Source organism: Cherax quadricarinatus, chromosome 83, assembly GCF_038502225.1.
Source record: "Cherax quadricarinatus isolate ZL_2023a chromosome 83, ASM3850222v1, whole genome shotgun sequence".
Lineage (NCBI taxonomy): Eukaryota > Metazoa > Arthropoda > Malacostraca > Decapoda > Parastacidae > Cherax > Cherax quadricarinatus.
In genome coordinates, this window is record NC_091374.1 from 1,955,994 (window position 1) to 1,978,608 (window position 22,615).

The following is a 22,615-nucleotide window of genomic DNA, read 5'->3' on the forward strand; positions in this document are numbered from 1 at the left end:
CAGTGCTAGAACTAGTGTTACCAGTGCCAGAACTAGTGTTACCAGTGCTAGAACTAGTGTTACCAGTGCCAGGACTAGTGTTACCAGTGCTAGAACTAGTGTTACCAGTGCCAGGACTAGTGTTACCAGTGCCAGGACTAGTGTTACCAGTGCCAGGACTAGTGTTACCAGTGCCAGGACTAGTGTTACCAGTGCTAGAACTAGTGTTACCAGTGCCAGAACTAGTGCTACCAGTGCCAGGACTAGTGGTACCAGTGCCAGGACTAGTGTTACCAGTGCCAGGACTAGTGTTACCAGTGCCACGACTAGTGTTACCAGTGCTAGAACTAGTGTTACCAGTGCAAGGACTAGTGTTACCAGTGCCAGGACTAGTGCTACCAGTGCCAGAACTAGTGCTACCAGTGCCAGGACTAGTGTTACCAGTGCCAGGACTAGTGTTACCAGTGCCAGGACTAGTGTTACCAGTGCCAGGACTAGTGTTACCAGTGCCAGGACTAGTGTTACCAGTGCTAGAACTAGTGTTACCAGTGCCAGAACTAGTGCTACCAGTGCCAGGACTCGTGTTACCAGTGCCAGGACTAGTGTTACCAGTGCCAGGACTAGTGCTCTCAGTGCCAGGACTAGTGTTACCAGTGCCAGGACTAGTGTTACCAGTGCTAGGACTAGTGTTACCAGTGCCAGGACTAGTGTTACCAGTGCCAGAACTAGTGCTACCAGTGCCAGGAGTAGTGTTACCAGTGTCAGGACTAGTGTTACCAGTGCCAGGACTAGTGCTACCAGTGCCTGACTAGTGTTACCAGTGCGAGGACTAGTGTTACCAGTGCAAGAACTAGTGTTACCAGTGCCAGGACTAGTGCTACCAGTGCCAGAATTAGTGCTACCAGTGCCAGGACTAGTGTTACCAGTGCCAAAACTAGTGTTACCAGTGCCAGGACTAGTGTTACCAGTGCCAGGACTAGTGTTACCAGTGCTAGAACTAGTGTTACCAGTGCCAGAACTAGTGCCAGGACTCGTGTTACCAGTGCCAGGACTAATGTTACCAGTGCCAGGACTAGTGTTACCAGTGCCAGGACTAGTGTTACCAGTGGCAGGACTAGTGTTACCAGTGCCAGGACTCGTGCTACCAGTGCCAGGACTAGTGTTACCAGTGCCAGGACTAGTGTTACCATTGCCAGAACTAGTGTTACCAGTGCCAGGACTAGTGTTACCAGTGCCAGGACTAGTGTTACCAGTGCCAGGACTAGTGCTACCAGTGCCAGGACTAGTGTTACCAGTGCCAGGACTAGTGTTACCAGTGCCAGAACTAGTGTTACCATTGCCAGAACTAGTGTTATTAGTGACAGGACTAGTGTTACCATTGCCAGGACTAGTGTTACCAGTGCCAGGACTAGTCTTACCAGTGCAAGGACTAGTGTTACCAGCGCCAGGACTAGTTTTACCAGTGCCAGGACTAGTGTTACCAGTGCCAGGACTAGTGTTACCAGTGCCAGGACTAGTGTTACCAGTGCCAGGACTAGTGTTACCAGTGCCAGGACTAGTGTTACCAGTGCCAGGACTAGTGTTACCAGTGCCAGATCTAATGTTACCAGTGCCAGGACTAGTGTTACCAATGCCAGGACTAGTGTTACAAGTGCCAGAACTAGTGTTACCAGCGCCAGGACTAGTGTTACCAGTTCCAGGACTAGTGTTACCAGTGCCAGGACTAGTATTACAAGTGCCAGGACTAGTGCTACCAGTGCCAGGACTAGTGTTACCAGTGCCAGAACTAGTGTTACCAGTGCCAGGACTACTGTTACCAGTGCCAGGACTAGTGTTACCAGTGCCAGGACTAGTGTTACCAGTGCCAGGACTAGTGTTACAAGTGCCAGGACTAGTGTTACCAGTGCCAGCACTAGTGTTACCAGTGCAAGGACTAGTGTTACAAGTGCCAGGACTAGTGCTACCAGTGCCAAGACTAGTGTTACCATTGCCAGAACTAGTGTTACCAGTGCCAGGACTAGTGTTACCAGTGCCAGGACTAGTGTTACCAGTGCCAGGACTAGTGTTACCAGTGCCAGGACTAGTGTTACCAGTGCCAGGACTAGTGTTACCAGTGCCAGGACTAGTGTTACCAGTGCCAGGACTAGTGCTACCAGTGCCAGGACTAGTGTTACCAGTGCCAGGACTAGTGTTACTAGTACCAGGACTAGTGTTACCAGTGCAAGGACTAGTGTTACCAGTGCCAGGACTAGTGTTACCAGTGCCAGGACTAGTGCTACCAGTGCCAGAACTAGTGCTACCAGTGCCAGGACTAGTGTTACCAGTGCCAGGACTAGTGCTACCAGTGCCAGCATTAGTGTTACCAGTGCCAGAACTAGTGCTACCAGTGCCAGGACTAGTGTTACCAGTGCCAGAACTAGTGTTACCAGTGCCAGAACTAGTGTTACCAGTGCCAGGACTAGTGTTACCAGTGCCAGGACTAGTGTTACTAGTGCCAGGAGTAGTGCTACCAGTGCCATTACTAGTGTTACCAGTGCCAGGACTAGTGTTACTAGCGCCAGGACTAGTGTTACCAGTACCAGGACTAGTGTTACCAGTTCCAGGACTAGTGTTACCAGTGCTAGGACTGGTGTTACCAGTGCCAGAACTAGTGTTACCAGTGCCAGGACTAGTGTTACCAGTGCCAGGACTAGTGTTACCATTGCCAGGACTAGTGTTACCAGTGCCAGAACTAGTGTTACCAGTGCCAAGACTGTTTCTAGCAGCACTGTGAACATGGACAACACTAGCGGTTCCAAGAATGTGCCCTGCGGTACTGTGTCTAGCAGCACCGTGAACATGGACAACACTAGCGGTTCTAAGAATGTGCCCTGAGGTACTGTGTCTAGCAGCACCGTGAACATGGACATCACTAGCGGTTCTAAGAATGTGCCCTGCGGTACTGTGTCTAGCAGCACCGTGAACATTGACAACACTAGGGGTTCTAAGAATGTGCCCTGCGGTACTGTGTCTAGCAGCACTGTGAACATGGACAACAGTAGGGGTTCCAAGAATGTGCCCTGCGGTACTGTGTCTAGCAGCACTGTGAACATGGACAACACTAGGAGTTCTAAGAATGTGCCCTGCGGTACTGTGTCTAGCAGCACTGTGAACATGGACAACACTAGGGGTTCTAAGAATGTGCCCTGCGGTACTGTGTCTAGCAGCACTGTGAACATGGACAACACTAGGGGTTCTAAGAATGTGCCCTGCGGTACTGTGTCTAGCAGCACTGTGAACATGGACAACACTAGGGGTTCTAAGAATGTGCCCTGCGGTACTGTGTCTAGCAGCACTGTGAACATGGACAACACTAGGGGTTCTAAGAATGTGCCCTGCGGTACTGTGTCTAGCAGCACCGTGAACATGGACAACACTAGGGGTTCTAAGAATGTGCCTTGCGGTACTTTGTCTAGCAGCACTGTGAACATGGACAACACTAGGGGTTCTAAGAATGTGCCCTGCGGTACTGTGTCTAGCAGCACTGTGAACATGGACAACAGTAGGGGTTCCAAGAATGTGCCCTGCGGTACTGTGTCTAGCAGCACTGTGAACATGGACAACACTAGGGGTTCTAAGAATGTGCCCTGCGGTACTGTGTCTAGCAGCACTGTGAACATGGACAACACTAGGGGTTCTAAGAATGTGCCCTGCGGTACTGTGTCTAGCAGCACTGTGAACATGGACAACACTAGGGGTTCTAAGAATGTGCCCTGCGGTACTGTGTCTAGCAGCACTGTGAACATGGACAACACTAGGGGTTCTAAGAATGTGCCCTGCGGTACTGTGTCTAGCAGCACTGTGAACATGGACAACACTAGGGGTTCTAAGAATGTGCCCTGCGGTACTGTGTCTAGCAGCACCGTGAACATGGACAACACTAGGGGTTCTAAGAATGTGCCTTGCGGTACTTTGTCTAGCAGCACTGTGAACATGGACAACACTAGGGGTTCTAAGAATGTGCCCTGCGGTACTGTGTCTAGCAGCACTGTGAACATGGACAACACTAGGGGTTCTAAGAATGTGCCCTGCGGTACTGTGTCTAGCAGCACTGTGAACATGGACAACACTAGGGGTTCTAAGAATGTGCCTTGCGGTACTGTGTCTAGCAGCACTGTGAACATGGACAACACTAGGGGTTCTAAGAATGTGCCCTGCGGTACTGTGTCTAGCAGCACCGTGAACATGGACAACACTAGGGGTTCTAAGAATGTGCCCGGCGGTACTGTGTCTAGCAGCACCGTGAACATGGACAACACTAGGGGTTCTAAGAATGTGCCTTGCGGTACTGTGTCTAGCAGCACCGTGAACATGGACAACACTAGGGGTTCTAAGAATGTGCCCTGCGGTACTGTGTCTAGCAGCACTGTGAACATGGACAACACTAGGGGTTCTAAGAATGTGCCCTGCGGTACTGTGTCTAGCAGCACTGTGAACATGGACAACACTAGGGGTTCTAAGAATGTGCCCTGCGGTGCTGTGTCTAGCAGCACTGTGAACATGGACAACACTAGGGGTTCTAAGAATGTGCCCTGCGGTGCTGTGTCTAGCAGCACCGTGAACATGGACAACACTAGGGGTTCTAAGAATGTGCCCTGCGGTACTGTGTCTAGCAGCACTGTGAACATGGACAACACTAGGGGTTCTAAGAATGTATCCTGAGGTACTGTGTCTAGCAGCACTGTGAACATGGACAACACTAGGGGTTCTAAGAATGTATCCTGAGGTACTGTGTCTAGCAGCACTGTGAACATGGACAACACTAGGGGTTCTAAGAATGTATCCTGAGGTACTGTGTCTAGCAGCACTGTGAACATGGACAACACTAGGGGTTCTAAGAATGTATCCTGAGGTACTGTGTCTAGCAGCACTGTGAACATGGACAACACTAGGGGTTCTAAGAATGTATCCTGAGGTACTGTGTCTAGCAGCACTGTGAACATGGACAACACTAGGGGTTCTAAGAATGTATCCTGAGGTACTGTGTCTAGCAGCACTGTGAACATGGACAACACTAGGGGTTCTAAGAATGTATCCTGAGGTACTGTGTCTAGCAGCACTGTGAACATGGACAACACTAGGGGTTCTAAGAATGTGCCCTGCGGTACTGTGTCTAGCAGCACTGTGAACATGGACAACACTAGGGGTTCCAAGAATGTGCCCTGCGGTACTGTGTCTAGCAGCACTGTGAACATGGACAACACTAGGGGTTCCAAGAATGTGCCCTGCGGTACTGTGTCTAGCAGCACTGTGAACATGGACAACACTAGGGGTTCCAAGAATGTGCCCTGCGGTACTGTGTCTAGCAGCACTGTGAACATGGACAACACTAGGGGTTCTAAGAATGTGCCCTGCGGTACTGTGTCTAGCAGCACTGTGAACATGGACAACACTAGGGGTTCTAAGAATGTGCCCTGCGGTGCTGTGTCTAGCAGCACTGTGAACATGGACAACACTAGGGGTTCTAAGAATGTGCCCTGCGGTGCTGTGTCTAGCAGCACCGTGAACATGGACAACACTAGGGGTTCTAAGAATGTGCCCTGCGGTACTGTGTCTAGCAGCACTGTGAACATGGACAACACTAGGGGTTCTAAGAATGTATCCTGAGGTACTGTGTCTAGCAGCACTGTGAACATGGACAACACTAGGGGTTCTAAGAATGTATCCTGAGGTACTGTGTCTAGCAGCACTGTGAACATGGACAACACTAGGGGTTCTAAGAATGTATCCTGAGGTACTGTGTCTAGCAGCACTGTGAACATGGACAACACTAGGGGTTCTAAGAATGTATCCTGAGGTACTGTGTCTAGCAGCACTGTGAACATGGACAACACTAGGGGTTCTAAGAATGTATCCTGAGGTACTGTGTCTAGCAGCACTGTGAACATGGACAACACTAGGGGTTCTAAGAATGTATCCTGAGGTACTGTGTCTAGCAGCACTGTGAACATGGACAACACTAGGGGTTCTAAGAATGTATCCTGAGGTACTGTGTCTAGCAGCACTGTGAACATGGACAACACTAGGGGTTCTAAGAATGTGCCCTGCGGTACTGTGTCTAGCAGCACTGTGAACATGGACAACACTAGGGGTTCCAAGAATGTGCCCTGCGGTACTGTGTCTAGCAGCACTGTGAACATGGACAACACTAGGGGTTCCAAGAATGTGCCCTGCGGTACTGTGTCTAGCAGCACTGTGAACATGGACAACACTAGGGGTTCCAAGAATGTGCCCTGCGGTACTGTGTCTAGCAGCACTGTGAACATGGACAACACTAGGGGTTCTAAGAATGTGCCCTGCGGTACTGTGTCTAGCAGCACTGTGAACATGGACAACACTAGGGGTTCTAAGAATGTGCCCTGCTGTACTGTGTCTAGCAGCACTGTGAACATGGACAACACTAGGGGTTCCAAGAATGTGCCCTGCGGTACTGTGTCTAGCAGCACTGTGAACATGGACAACACTAGGGGTTCCAAGAATGTGCCCTGCGGTACTGTGTCTAGCAGCACTGTCAACATGGACAACACTAGGGGTTCCAAGAATGTGCCCTGCGGTACTTTGTCTAGCAGCACTGTGAACATGGACAACACTAGGGGTTCTAAGAATGTGCCCTGCGGTACTGTGTCTAGCAGCACTGTGAACATGGACAACACTAGGGATTCCAAGAATGTGCCCTGCGGTACTGTGTCTAGCAGCACTGTGAACATGGACAACACTAGGGGTTCTAAGAATGTATCCTGAGGTACTGTGTCTAGCAGCACTGTGAACATGGACAACACTAGGGGTTCTAAGAATGTGCCCTGCGGTACTGTGTCTAGCAGCACCGTGAACATGGATAACACTAGGGGGTTCTAAGAATGTGCCCTGCGGTACTGTGTCTAGCAGCACTGTGAACATGGACAACACTAGGGGTTCCAAGAATGTGCCCTGCGGTACTTTTAAAATTTTTTACTTGCTTCAAACTGGATTTTGCTCAGCGTAACGTCGCTCTTCGTAACATTTAATGAACTTACATATCCATTTCATTATTTACGTTATTATATCTTACGAGGTTATGTTATATGCTGTTATATTCATCTAGTCCCTTGCCAAGATTCGTGTATGCTATGTATGCTGACATTATATTTAATTCATTTGTGTTATTGTGGCAATGGTCTACTAGTTGTGGTAGTTACTATTATCCTGCTGTACAACATACTATCCCGGGTGGTACAGTTTGTGGTCTCCCCTCCTTTAGCAGACTTCAAAGATTGGTTTATGAAGAGTGGAACAAACTCCCTGGTATTATCACTGCACTTTTAAAAATATAAGTTGGACAGATACACGAGTGGGTGTGAGCTAGACCTGGCCAGCATGTGCCAGCAGGCCTACTAGGCAGTGAAATACTAAACTGACGTGTATTTTCTGTGCCAGGGATCTGGTGTGTCTCTGTCCAATGGAGTTGTGTCCACAGTGTTTAAAGATCTTTGTAATCTTACTTTAAGGAAGCTAGATATACGAGTTCCCTGCCAGGATGTTTCACTTGGTATTATAGAGTTTTTCACGTCCTCCTCCTGCGTCATGCCTTCTTCTTCCTCCTCTTCACACACCACTGCACACTTACCTTTACAAGGTCAGACCACCACCTGTACACCACCTGCTGAAGGTGGTTACCACCACCTGGACACCGTACTGAAGTACCAACCAACATACCCTCATGTTACTACGTTCATTTTAACACAAGGTCTTCAACGTCAGTTTCTACACGCTTCCCGTAAACTCACAAAAGCTATTTCTATCAGGCCTTATCTACTTATCTCTCCCCAGTTGGAACTTGACAATGGTCCAGGAGGGGCCGACATAACGTCGTAAAATTCCTGTACAAAGTGTTTATATTTAAGTATGACACGTCAGGCAACCGCGTTGACTGAACACGACCAGTGAAGGTCAGGCAACACATCAGCAAAACCAGGAAACACACCAAAAGTAATGTGTTGCATCAACTTGATATTATGTGATACTCTACAACACTTGAAGACAAGAGTAGCAACATTCCTCACATCAAATTATCCAATGAACGGAGGCTTGAGTGACTTAACAAAAACTACAATGGGAATAAGTCACTCTGACTGTCTTGGGTTATCCTGGCTGGATTACACTATGTATTATGCAAAAATCGTGAACGAGAGATACAAGATGCAAAACAACCACGGATGGAGTAGAATGATACCTCTAGGTCTTTCGTGTTGCAATCAACACATTATCAGGAGCTTGCAATGTTGCAGAAGAGGAGGAGGTCCGAGCAAATACGATCACATGAAGCGCCCTTGCAAAGGCGCTTCCTGTGATTTATGTGTTGATTGCAACACGAGAGGCCTACAGCTATCATTCAACTCCCTCCGTGTTTGTTTTGCATTTTACACTATGTATAATAACTGTACTTGTGTATACCTGTACCTAAACAAACTTACTAAGACGGTAGTGAAGATACAAGGATGGCAGACCCCGCCTTGCGTGATGCCCTCCCGTCATCCATCAGGCCAGAGCGTCCACGCCCACACAACGTCTGTTCCACCACTATCACTATATATCGTTTAATTTTGATAGTTTCACTGTCGGCAAAGTTATGGTATGGTCGCACTTATAAGTGACCAGTAGTCTGCTAACACCCTCAACACCAGCAGTGTACTAACACCCTCAACACCAGCAGTGTACTAACACCCTCAACACCAGCAGTGTACTAACACCCTCAACACCAGGGTACTAACACCCTTAACACCAGCAGTGTACTAACACCCTCAACACCAGCAGTGTACTAACACCCTCAACACCAGCAGTGTACTAACACCCTCAACACTAGCAGTGTACTAACACCCTCAACACCAGCAGTGTACTAACACCCTCAACACTAGCAGTGTACTAACACCCTCAACACCAGCAGTGTACTAACACCCTCAACACTAGCAGTGTACTAACACCCTCAACACCAGCAGTGTACTAACACCCTCAACACTAGCAGTGTACTAACACCCTCAACACTAGCAGTGTACTAACAGTCTCAACACCAACAGTGTACTAACACCCTCAACACCAGCAGTGTACTAACAGTCTCAACACCAACAGTGTACTAACAGCCTCAACACCAACATTGTGCTCACACCCTTAACACCAACACTGTGCTCACACCTTCAACACCATAACAATACAACTGACAGCACACAAGAAACGAGCTCTGCTCTGGTACTGTAAATGTTTTGCAAATGAAAGTTGACAGTCAGATTGCGAGCTGATGTTGACCTGACTGACTACCATGCATAACCCAGGTGTTTGTCAGGCACTGGTGCCACCCCTCCTTCCTACCACCTCACAGTGCCATCGCTGCTGCCTCCTCCTCTTCCTCCTCCTTTCCCTATCATGTAAAGAATTATACGGTAATTATTATTATTATTATTATCAGGAACGATCACTAGAGTCATGATGGTCATGCAGTGCTACTTTCAGTAATATTCGTACAGATTTGAACGCTGACAGCTTATTTCAGAAAATCTCCATGTGATTCAATATATGTGCATTTCATCAGTCTGTCAGCAAGATGTCAGCTACCAGTTTTTACCAGTCTGTCAGTAAGGTGTCAGCCAGTGCCACCAATGTACTGGGAAGGTCAGGAGAAGCAGGAAATGGGGTGCCCACTGATGACAAGTGCTGACATCACAAGGGACACGCAAGAAAGTATAATTCGAGGACATGTACTATGATTTGGCAGAAACGGAGATAGGAAATGCAAGCATTACCTAGGAGACCAGGACACGCAGCTGCGGGGAAACGTGCACTGGAATGTCACTGACGTGTCCAATGGTTTTTAATTCCATTCATGATCCCTGATCCCTAGCTTGTCCTTGTCACTGCTAAACTATTCTTGTCCACTTGTCCTTGTTAACTTGTCCTTGTTAACTTGCCCTTGTTAACATGTCCTCTCGCTTGTTAGATAGTTGAAATAGTTAGGACCATGAGAAGGGCACTTCTGTCAGCTCTCAGTCGTGTCATGTCAGACAACACGGATGTCATACCAGATCCTCCTTCTGCTCTGGCGGTCACAGACACCTCTGACACCATATTCTACCAGCCTTCACAGACACCATACTCTACCAGCCTTCACAGACACCATATTCTACCAGCCTTCACAGACACCATATTCTACCAGCCTTCACAGACACCATACTCTACCAGCCTTCAGACACCATATTCTACCAGCCTTCACAGACACCATATTCTACCAGCCTTCACAGACACCATATTCTACCAGCCTTCACGGACACCATATTCTACCAGCCTTCAGACACCATACTCTACCAGCCTTCACAGACACCATACTCTACCAGCCTTCACAGACACCATATTCTACCAGCCTTCAGACACCATGTTCTACCAGCCTTCACAGACACCATATTCTACCAGCCTTCACAGACACCATATTCTACCAGCCTTCACATACACCATACTCTACCACCCTTCACAGACACCATACTCTACCAGCCTTCACAGACACCATACTCTGCCAGCCTTCAGACACCATATTCTACCAGCCTTCACAGACACCATGCTCTACCAGCCTTCACAGACACCATGCTCTACCAGCCTTCACAGACACCATGCTCTACCAGCCTTCACAGACACCATGCTCTACCAGCCTTCACAGACACCATGCTCTACCAGCCTTCACAGACACCATAAGAACATAAGAACATAAGAAAGGAGGAACACTGCAGCAGGCCTGTTCGCCCATACTAGGCAGGTCCTTTACAATTCATCCCACTAACAAACATTTGACCAACCCAATTTTCAATGCTACCCAAGAAATAAGCTCTGATGTGCAAGTCCCACTCAAATCCAACCCCTCCCACTCATGTACTTATCCAACCTAAATTTGAAACTACCCAAAGTCCTAGCCTCAATAACCCAACTAGGTAGACTGTTCCACTCATCAACTACCCTATTTCCAAACCAATACTTTCCTATGTCCTTTCTAAATCTAAACTTATCTAATTTAAATCCATTACTGCGGGTTCTCTCTTGGAGAGATATCCTCAAGACCTTGTTAATATCCCCTTTATTAATACCTATCTTCCACTTATACACTTCGATCAGGTCTCCCCTCATTCTTCGTCTAACAAGTGAATGTAACTTAAGAGTCTTCAATCTTTCTTCATAAGGAAGATTTCTAATGCTATGTATTAATTTAGTCATCCTACGCTGAATGTTTTCTAACGAATTTATGTCCATTCTGTAATATGGAGACCAGAATTGAGCTGCATAATCTAGGTGAGGCCTTACTAATGATGTATAAAGCTGCAGTATGACCTCTGGACTTCTGTTGCTTACACTTCTTGATATAAATCCCAGTAATCTATTTGCCTTATTACGTACGCTTAGGCATTGCTGTCTTGGTTTAAGGTTGCTGCTTACCATAACCCCCAAGTCCTTTTCGCAATCTGTATGGCTAAGTTCTACATTATTTAACTTATAAGTGCTAGGGTTATGGACACTTCCGAGCTTCAGAACCTTGCATTTATCTACATTGAACTGCATCTGCCACTTTTCTGACCAAGAGTAGAGTTTGTCTAAATCCTCCTGAAGTTCCCTAACATCTACGTTTGAATCAATTATCCTACCTATCTTCGTGTCATCGGCGAATTTGCTCATATCACTAGCAATTCCTTCATCAAGATCATTGATATATATTATAAACAACAACGGGCCCAAGACTGATCCCTGTGGAACGCCACTTGTTACTGATCCCCACTCGGATTTAACCCCATTTATGGATACTCTCTGCTTCCTGTCTGTGAGCCATGATTCGATCCACGAGAGCACTCTTCCCCCAATGCCATGAGCTGCTACTTTCTTCAACAGTCTTTGGTGCGGAACTCTATCAAATGCCTTACTAAAATCTAAGTAAATAATATCAAATTCTTTATCGTGGTCAACAGCCTCAAAAGCTTTACTGAAAAAAGTTAATAAATTAGTTAGACAAGACCGGCCTCTTGTGAATCCATGCTGAGTATCATTAATCAAGCTATGCTTATCGAGATGGCTTCTTATAATTTGAGCTATAATTGACTCTAGTAATTTGCCTACAATTGAGGTCAGGCTTATTGGGCGGTAATTTGACGGTAACGACTTGTCCCCTGTTTTAAAAATAGGAATAGCCATCTTCCACATATCAGACACTACACCTGTTTGAAGAGATAAATTAAAAATATTAGTTAATGGTTCACAGACTTCCATTTTGCATTCCTTTAGAACCCTTGAAAAAACCTCATCAGGACCCGGTGACTTATTTTGCTTCAGTCAGTCTATCTGCTTCACAACCATTTCACTAGTGACTATGATGTTACATAATTTATCTTCTTCTGGCCCACTATAAAAATTAATTACCGGAACACTACTAGTGTCTTCCTGTGTAAAAACCGAGAGAAAATAATTATTTAAAATGGAGCACATTTCATTCTCTTTGTCAGTAAGATGCCCATAGTTATTTTTAAGGGGACCTATCTTATCTCTGACTTTTGTTCTATATACCTGGAAAAAACTTTTTGGGTTAGTTTTAGAATCCCTAGCAACTTTAATTTCATAGTCCCTTTTAGCTTTTCTTATCCCCTTTTTAATGTCCCTCTTAGTGTCAATATACTGATTCATAAGATGACCCTCGCCTCTTTTGATACGCCTATAAATTCCTTTCTTATGCCCTAGTAGATATTTCAGCCTATTATTCATCCATTTTGGGTCATTTCTATTTGATCTAATTTCTTTATAAGGGATAAATGTTCTTTGAGCAGCATGTATTGTGTTCAGAAAACTGTCATATTGATAGCTCTCTTCGTTACCCCAGTCAACAGATGATAAGTGTTCTCTAAGCCCATCGTAATCTGCTAAGCGAAAATCTGGGACTGTTACTGAGTTATCCCTACTATCATACTTCCATTCAATTCTAAATGTAATTGATTTGTGGTCGCTAGCACCCAGTTCTTCTGAAACTTCTAAATTATTAACAAGGGATTCATTGTTTGCCAGAACTAAGTCAAGCAGGTTATTACCCCTTGTAGGTTCTGTCACAAACTGCTTCAGAAAACAATCCGAACTACTTCTAAGAAGTCGTATGATTCTAAATTCCCAGTCAAGAAATTCCAATCAATATGACTAAAGTTAAAGTCTCCTAGAATTACTACATTATCGTGCCTTGTGGCCCTAACAATTTCCTCCCATAGTAGTCTTCCCTGGTCCCTATCTAAATTTGGGGGACGGTATATCACACCTAAAGTTAATTTTTCATGCCCCTCTGAAAATTCTATCCAAACAGACTCTGTATGTGTTACTTCAGACTTAATACCCGTTTTAATGCAACAGTTCAAGCGATCTCGGACATACAATGCCACCCCACCCCCCTTCCCGATACTTCTATCTACTTGGAACAATATGAAACCCTGAATGTGACATTCTGCAGGCATGTCCCGACTTTTTGAATTAAACCACGTCTCAGTAATGGCAAATACATCTATGTTACCTGCACTAGCAACTAGTCTCAACTCGTCCATCTTATTCCTAGCACTGCGACTATTTGTGTAATATATACTTAAGGACCCTCCTTTCTCTTTATCATTCCTGCTCCTTTCTGTTATTCCACTAAACCTATTACTGTCCTTGTCAATTAGTGCCACTGGCCTTCCGATATCCACCTCATTTTGCCTATTACTAGTTCTCCTAGTACTCATATTACTACCCTGAGACTTCACAGTTTTCCCGCAGAAACCCATACCACTAACTATTCCTAGTTTAAAGACCTAACAGCTCCCTCCACTGCGTTGGCCAGTGCTCCCACCCCACACCTAGACAAGTGAACCCCATCCCTGGCATACATGTCATTTCTGCCATAGAAGAGGTCCCAGTTGTCAATGAATGTTACCGCATTTTCCTTACAGTATTTGTCCAGCCAGCAATTGACACCAATTGCTCTGGACAACCATTCATTTCCAACTCCTCTCCTTGGCAAAATGCCACATATGACAGGTTTCCCACCCTTCTTCCTAATTATCTCTATTGCTGACCTATACCTGCTAATCAGGTCCTCACTCCTACGTCTGCCAACATCGTTGCCTCCAGCACTGAGACAGATAATAGGATTGCTCCCATTACCTCTCATGATGTCATCCAGACGGCTAACAATATCCTTCATCCCAGCCCCAGGAAAACACACTCTCTGCCTCCTACTCCTATCCTTCAAACAGAATGCCCTATCCATGTACCTAATCTGACTATCCCCAACAACAACAATGTTTTTACCTTCCTTGGCGTCGTCCGTAGTGATGCTCCGAGTAGTCGACTCAAATTCGCCAGGTAGCATTACACCACTTGTAGAATTCGTCATGACGTTCTCGATGGTCTTCGTTGGGGTTTCTAGGGATGTCTCACTCACATCTGCCAATGCTTCCTTGGTGCTCGTTGTGGCATTCCCAGTAGAACACTCACATTCGTCAGGTAGCACCGAGAATGAGTTGGAAGTTTCCACGGCAGTCTTCTGGTTTCTCGTTGTTTCTGCCTCTCCAACCGTTTTCTTAATCTTCAGCTTGGTTCCATGTTGCCCGACCACTGACCAAGCTCCCCTCTTAACCTGGGGACTCACAACAGGAGGATTACTACGAATCCTCTTGTTCTCCTCCGTTAATCGCCGTATCTCCAGTTTAGCAACTCTGAGTTCTTCTCTCAGCTGCTGGTAAAGCTGCTCAAGAGAGGGCATCCTGGTTCAGATTCACAGAGAGCACACAAACAGGTCTTCACAGAGCTAAGTACACGTCACCACTCAAGCTAAGTACACATCACCACTGGGGCTAAGTACACATCACCACTGGTGCTAAGTACACATCACCACTGCAAAGCTAAGTACACATCACCACTGCAAGCTAAGTACACATCACCACCAGCCTTCACAGACACCATACCACAGACACTATCTTCCTGATTCAGCTATATTACAACTTCCCTAACATGACTGTTACTACAGACTTATAGTCTGTCTTCCCAACATATCAATTGTTCCAATCTTGAGGACACAGATGACCTGACCTGACCTTCGCCTTATCACCCCCCTTCCTGACCTCCTCCTCCTCCTCCTGATCTGTTCTCTAAAGTACCGTTATAAGACCTGACTTTTCACTTTCTTCCTGCCTTGCTTTCAAGAACTGTCTTCACCTGACCTGTCTTCTTCTCACTTCCTCTCCACCTGACTTGCTTTCTGCTTTTCATCTGTTTTCTCCCGATTTTCTCACATGTCTGACCTGATAATGATCAAAGCTGGACGGAAAACGTATCTAAAAATTCCCCCCTACAAAGTGTGGTTCAGTTGGGAGTTGTTCCAACCATACCATTCTCTCCTCCATTATATAATTACGTACACGATTCAGTGTCCTTAATGAACGTAAAGTTATAATATATATATATATATATATATATATATATATATATATATATATATATATATATATATATATATATATATATATATATATATAGATATATATATATATATATATATATATATATATATGCAATAATGATTTAAAATACCCAAGAAATGTAATTGATAAATCTTTTAAAGTTGCTAGGAACACTTTTTATAATCCAAAAAAGGGCAACCAGCCTTATTCAACTAAAAATATGTTGGTTCTCCCTTACCATGAAAACTTGGTTGATATGCCTTCTCTTCTTAAGACTTTTAATATTAAAGTTGTATTCAAAAATCTTGATACAGTAAAAAAACTTTTGATTAAGAATTCCCCCCAAAATGCTGATGGATGTGTCTATAAGATTCCTTGTAAAATTTGCGATAAAGTTTATTACGGTCAAACTGGTAAAAATCTCGAACTAAGATTAAAACAACATAAATATAGCATTAGAACTGGACAAGATTCCAATGCTCTATTTATTCATGTAAGAGATTTTAACCATCCAATTGATTTTCAAAAAGTTGAGAAAGTAGTATCAAGCAAGTCCATGGTCGACAGGAATATAATTGAATCTTGTTTCATAAAAAGCAGTTTTGACAATAATATGAATATTTCCTTTGGTTTATATAAATTAGATCCATTTATAATTAATAGAATATGGGTAGAATTTAATAATACACTGGACAAATAAATAGCTTGGGGGTGAGTTTTGCAAAGGACCTGTCCAAGTTGGCTCGCCGCGCGTCACGTGTTTAACCGTTGTTGGATCTGATAGTGAGGTGCTGGCCGACCCCTTATATAGCTTCCTTGGATGCTTCACTTTCATAGTTCCTTGATAATGTGAGTAGTCACGAAAGCGCTTGGAATTTCTCTATTCTTTCAGAGTGGTTGTTTTGCATATATATATATATATATATATATATATATATATATATATATATATATATATATATATATATATATATATATATAGATATATAGATATATATATATATATATATAGATATATATGATATATGATATATAATGTACTGCCATTCTTCGTAGCTTCCTGAACGGTGCGAAGGATCTGCTGGGTACTTCGGTTATGTGGTTTTGTTCCAGACGCCTGTGAGGGAGACACTGGTCAGTGGTGGTGGTGGTGGTGGTGGTGGTGATGGTGGTGGTTATGGTGGTGGTGGTGGTGCTGGTGGGAAACAGATCAGTGGTAGTGATGGTGAAGGAACTATAGATCAACAGTGGTAGTGATGGCCGTAATGGTGACTCACTATACAGTGATGAATGATGAATATCAATCCCTAAAATTTAGTGACTCTTGAGATCACCATCCCCACCTGCCTGATCACACAGACTGTTGGTACTCGGCCCCCATCCCTTCCTCATCCTCATATCTGACACAGACAGAGACATAAATCATAACCTGGTATTATCCTTTGCTGACGATGCCAGAATCTGCATGAGAGAGACATCTATTGAGGACACTGTGACTCTCCAAGCGGATATAAACCAAATCCTGCGATAAAGGAGGTCGAGGAGGTATTGGCTAGACTTAGAAAGTGATGAAAAGATGTGCACAAGTTTGTATGTATAAAAGGGTGGGTGCGTGTAGAAGAAGGAATGACTGGTGGAATAACGAGATTAAAATAATAATAATAATAATAATAATAATAATAATAATAATAATTATTATTATTATTATTATTATTATTATTATTATTATTATTATTATTTCTACAAGTACGACACAACTTAGGTAGTGAAACATTAAGATGTTAGCGTAGAAGACAAGAAGCAGCGGTTTGGGCTAAACTGACTCAGTGTGAGGATGGTTAGGTTAGGTAAAGTTTGTCAGGAAACAGGACAAGTGTTTCCTGACGCGGGTCTTAGTCAGATGATCACCAGACAGACCAAAAGATGGCGCAGGGAAAACCCTATACACAGCTTGGGTGGGTATGATGGGGGTTGATAGTATAGTGGCAGGGCCAGGAGCTATGAATCAATCCCTGAAAACACAAGTAGGTGAGTACAGGTGGCGTGGTGCAGGTGAGCCGGGACTCGTTAAGTGTATCAGCGGGACAATAGGCGTCGTGTGGAGGCAGAAACCCAGGGAAGGAAGGTATTAGGTCTATCAGTACCTGATTACCCCTGTGTAGCTGACTCCCCCCTCTGAGTACCTGATTCACCTCTGTGAGTACCTGACTCCCCCATCCGAGTAGCTGACTAACCACTCTCAGTACCTGATTCACCTCTCTGAGTACCTAACTTACCTCTTGAGTACCTGACTCCCTCCTCTGACTCCATGACCCCCTTCCTTCACGTTGGAAAGCTGAGATGAGTAACACTGTGTTATGAACTGGGGTCTTCAGAGACGCGGTTAAGACGCTGAGGTAAGTTTAAATACGATTTTACAAGCCCAGACGAGAAGCCTGGGGGGCGAGGTGCAGCTAACAGCTGCTGAATCAGCCAGAGTCACCAGCACAGCTGCTGAATCAGCCAGAGTCACCAGCAGACGGGGCTAACAAGAAAAAAGTTTTTTCATAACGTGTGGTATTGAGAATGGCAGCCACAGCCAGTGACACATTCTTGTGTATTATCTACAGTGGTGAGGTTGACACATTGTTGTGTATTATCTACAGTGGTGAGGTTGACACATTCTTGTGTATTATCTACAGTGGTGAGGTTGACACATTGTTGTGTATTATCTACAGTGGTGAGGTTGACACATTGTTGTGTATTATCTACAGTGGTGAGGTTGACACATTCTTGTGTATTATATACAGTGGTGAGGTTGACACATTCTTGTGTATTATCTACAGTGGTGAGGTTGACACATTCTTGTGTATTATCTACAGTGGTGAGGTTGACACATTCTTGTGTATTATCTACAGTGGTGAGGTTGACACATTCTTGTGTATTATCTACAGTGGTGAGGTTGACACATTGTTGTGTATTATATACAGTGGTGAGGTTGACACATTCTTGTGTATTATCTACAGTGGTGAGGTTGACACATTCTTGTGTATTATCTACAGTGGTGAGGTTGACACATTGTTGTGTATTATATACAGTGGTGAGGTTGACACATTCTTGTGTATTATCTACAGTGGTGAGGTTGACACATTCTTGTGTATTATCTACAGTGGTGAGGTTGACACATTCTTGTGTATTATCTACAGTGGTGAGGTTGACACATTCTTGTGTATTATATACAGTGGTGAGGTTGACACATTCTTGTGTATTATATACAGTGGTGAGGTTGACACATTCTTGTGTATTATATACAGTGGTGAGGTTGACACATTCTTGTGTATTATATACAGTGGTGAGGTTGACATATTCTGTGTATTATTTACAGTGATGAGGTTGACACATTCTTGTGTATTATATACAGTGGTGAGGTTGACACATTCTGTGTATTATATACAGTGGCGAGGTTGACACATTCTGTGTATTATCTACAGTGGTGAGGTTGAATTATCAACCTGGGAACCGAACTTGAGATTACAGAACAACAAAGTCAGTGACTATACTGACTCAAGTCTAGTACAGAAGATACAATCACGACTCACCTAGTTGTGTCAGAGCTCCTGGGCCAGCCTCTTGGCTACAGTATTATTAAGAGGTTTAGCTGATTTCTGGCCTGCAGAGCCCGATCGTACCTTGTCTGGAAACTGCGCACTGTGGTAACCAAGAAGCCCTTACCCCTACCTCCCTATTCTTCATTGCCCCTGTCAACTTTCCCTCACCTTACAGACCTATTCCTGCCCACTTAATCCAAGCTGGCGTTATCCTGTCCGTCATCTACCTTGCCTGGGTACCATGAGGGAGTTGGCTGGTACCTTCCATCTCTGTCAACGTTGAATTATCTTCCCACAACTACCAACCTTTCCCATAGAGGAACCCAGGTCCCATACCGTCTCTCATATTCAACACCAGTATAGTGGTAACAATGGTGCCTTGCCTGCACTCTGAAAGAGGGGTGGATGTGGGAAGTAGAGTGCCAGCACTCTGAAGATGGGGTGGATGTGGGAAGTAGAGTGCCAGCACTCTGAAGGTGGGGTGAATGTGTGAAGTAGAGTGCCAGCACTCTGAAGGTGGGGTGGATGTGAGAAGTAGAGTGCCAGCACTCTGAAGGTGGGGTGGATGTGAGAAGTAGAGTGCCAGCACTCTGAAGGTGGGGTGGATGTGGGAAGTAGAGTGCCAGCACTCTGAAGGTGGGGTGGATGTGGGAAGTAGAGTGCCAGCACTCTGAAGGTGGGGTGGATGTGGGAAGTAGAGTGCCAGCACTCTGAAGGTGGGGTGGATGTGGGAAGTAGAGTGCCAGCACTCTGAAGGTGGGGTGGATGTGAGAAGTAGAGTGCCAGCACTCTGAAGGTGGGGTGGATGTGAGAAGTAGAGTGCCAGCACTCTGAAGGTGGGGTGGATGTGAGAAGTAGAGTGCCAGCACTCTGAAGGTGGGGTGGATGTGAGAAGTAGAGTGCCAGCACTCTGAAGGTGGGGTGGATGTTAGAAGTAGAGTGCCAGCACTCTGAAGGTGGGGTGGATGTGAGAAGTAGAGTGCCAGCACTCTGAAGGTGGGGTGGATGTGAGAAGTAGAGTGCCAGCACTCTGAAGGTGGGGTGGATGTGGGAAGTAGAGTGCCAGCACTCTGAAGGTGGGGTGGATGTGGGAAGTAGAGTGCCAGCACTCTGAAGGTGGGGTGGATGTGGGAAGTAGAGTGCCAGCACTCTGAAGGTGGGGTGGATGTGGGAAGTAGAGTGCCAGCACTCTGAAGGTGGGGTGGATGTGAGAAGTAGAGTGCCAGCACTCTGAAGGTGGGGTGGATGTGGGAAGTAGAGTGCCAGCACTCTGAAGGTGGGGTGGATGTGGGAAGTAGAGTGCCAGCACTCTGAAGGTGGGGTGGATGTGGGAAGTAGAGTGCCAGCACTCTGAAGGTGGGGTGGATGTGAGAAGTAGAAGTAGAAGTAGAGTGCCAGCACTCTGATGGTGGGGTGGATGTGGGAAGTAGAGTGCCAGAACTCTGAAGGTGGGGTGGATGTGAGAAGTAGAAGTAGAAGTAGAGTGCCAGAACTCTGAAGGTGGGGTGGATGTGGGAAGTAGAGTGCCAGAACTCTGAAGGTGGGGTGGATGTGGGAAGTAGAGTGCCAGCACTCTGAAGGTGGGGTGGATGTGGGAAGTAGAGTGCCAGAACTCTGAAGGTGGGGTGGATGTGGGAAGTAGAGTGCCAGAACTCTGAAGGTGGGGTGGATGTGGGAAGTAGAGTGCCAGCACTCTGAAGGTGGGGTGGATGTGGGAAGTAGAGTGCCAGAACTCTGAAGGTGGGGTGGATGTGGGAAGTAGAGTGCCAGCACTCTGAAGGTGGTCTAACTCGAGAGCAGCATCATTATCTCTGATATACCTTTGACCGGCCTCGAGAGTTTTCCTGCTCTCGGAGCTGGGCCCTGCACCAGGCTTCCACGCTGCTGCCTGCCTGATCAACCAGGCTATTATTAACAGTGGCCAGAACGCTTCCAATAACCACCCCGATACCTGTGTTGGTATCCACTCCCTGTGGGAAGGACGCTAAGACACTCAAAAATATTATCCCAACATACAGCTCTTGGCCACCACATCCGCCCACCACATCCGCCCACCACACCCGCCCACCACACCCGCCCACCGCCCACCACACCAGCCCACACCAGCCCACAGCAGCCACAGACGCTGTCATTAAAACTGCTGTTACATGCATAGCCACGGCTGCACTGTGCAATTACTGCAACAAATAAAAATGCGCAAAGGAAGAGAGGTGAGGCCTGCAATACGGCAGAGACGAGGCTTGCAACACGGCAGATGTGAGGCTTGCAACACGGTAGATGTGAGGCTTGCAACACGGTAGATGTGAGGCTTGCAACACGGTAGATGTGAGGCTTGCAACACGGTAGATGTGAGGCTTGCAACACGACAGAGACGAGGCTAGATGTGAAGCTTGAAACACTGCAGATGTGAGGCTTGCAACACGGCAGATGTGAGGCTTGCAACACGGCAGATGTGAGGCTTGCAACACGGTAGATGTGAGGCTTGCAACACGGTAGATGTGAGGCTTGCAACACGGCAGATGTGAGGCTTGCAACACGGTAGATGTGAGGCTTGCAACACGGTAGATGTGAGGCTTGCAACACGGTAGATGCGAAGCTTGCAGCACGGCAGAGACGAGGCTAGATGTGAAGCTTGAAACACTGCAGATGTGAAGCTTGCAACACTGCAGATGTGAGGCTTGCAACACTGAAGATGTGAGGCTTGCAACACGGTAGATGCGAAGCTTGCAACACGGCAGAGACGAGGCTAGATGTGAGGCTTGCAACAATGCAGAAGTGAGGCTTGCAACATGGCAGATGTGAGGCTTGCAACATGGCAGACGTGAGGCTTGCAACTATGCAGATGTGCGGCTTGCAACACGGCAGATGTGAGGCTTGCAACACGGCAGAGACGAGGCTTGCAACACGGCAGATGTGAGACTTGCAACACGACAGTGGCAACACTCTGGACACAGCTGAAGCAGTGACAACACTCTCTGGACATAGCTGATGCAGTGACAACACTCTCTGGACATAGCTGATGCAGTGACAACACTCTCTGGACACAGCTGAAGCAGTGACAACACTCTCTGGACACAGCTGAAGCAGTGACAACACTCTCTGGACACAGCTGGAGCAGTGACAACACTCTCTGGACACATCTGATGCAGTGACAACACTCTGGACACAGTTGGAGCAGTGACAGCAGTGACAACACTCTCTGGACACATCTGAAGAAGTGACAACACTCTCTGGACACAGCTGAAGCAGTGACAACATTCTCTGGACACAGCTGAAGCAGTGACAACACTCTCTGGACACAGCTGAAACAGTGACAACACTCTCTGGACACATCTGAAGCAGTGACAACACTCTCTGGACACATCTAAAGCAGTGACTACTCTCTGGACACATCTAAAGCAGTTACAACACTCTCTGGACACATCTAAAGCAGTGACAACACTCTCTGGACACATCTAAAGCAGTGACAACACTCTCTGGACACATCTAAAGCAGTGACAACACTCTCTGGACACATCTAAAGCAGTGACAACACTCTCTGGA

General features: G+C 46.0%; 1 protein-coding gene across 8 annotated transcripts in view; it reads right to left on the reverse strand.

Moving 5' to 3' along the window:
- Positions 1-22,615, reverse strand: part of sli (slit guidance ligand) — a 659,016-nt gene that overhangs the window by 108,341 nt on the left and 528,060 nt on the right. For 7 of the 8 annotated variants that reach the window (XM_070102675.1, XM_070102671.1, XM_070102670.1 and 4 more), the window contains one exon: positions 16,531-16,602. The exons of the other annotated variant lie outside the window; for it this stretch is intronic. In XM_070102675.1, coding sequence (XP_069958776.1) covers positions 16,531-16,602 — 72 coding nt within the window. The remainder of the gene's footprint in view (positions 1-16,530; positions 16,603-22,615) is intronic. 8 annotated transcript variants of the gene reach the window in all.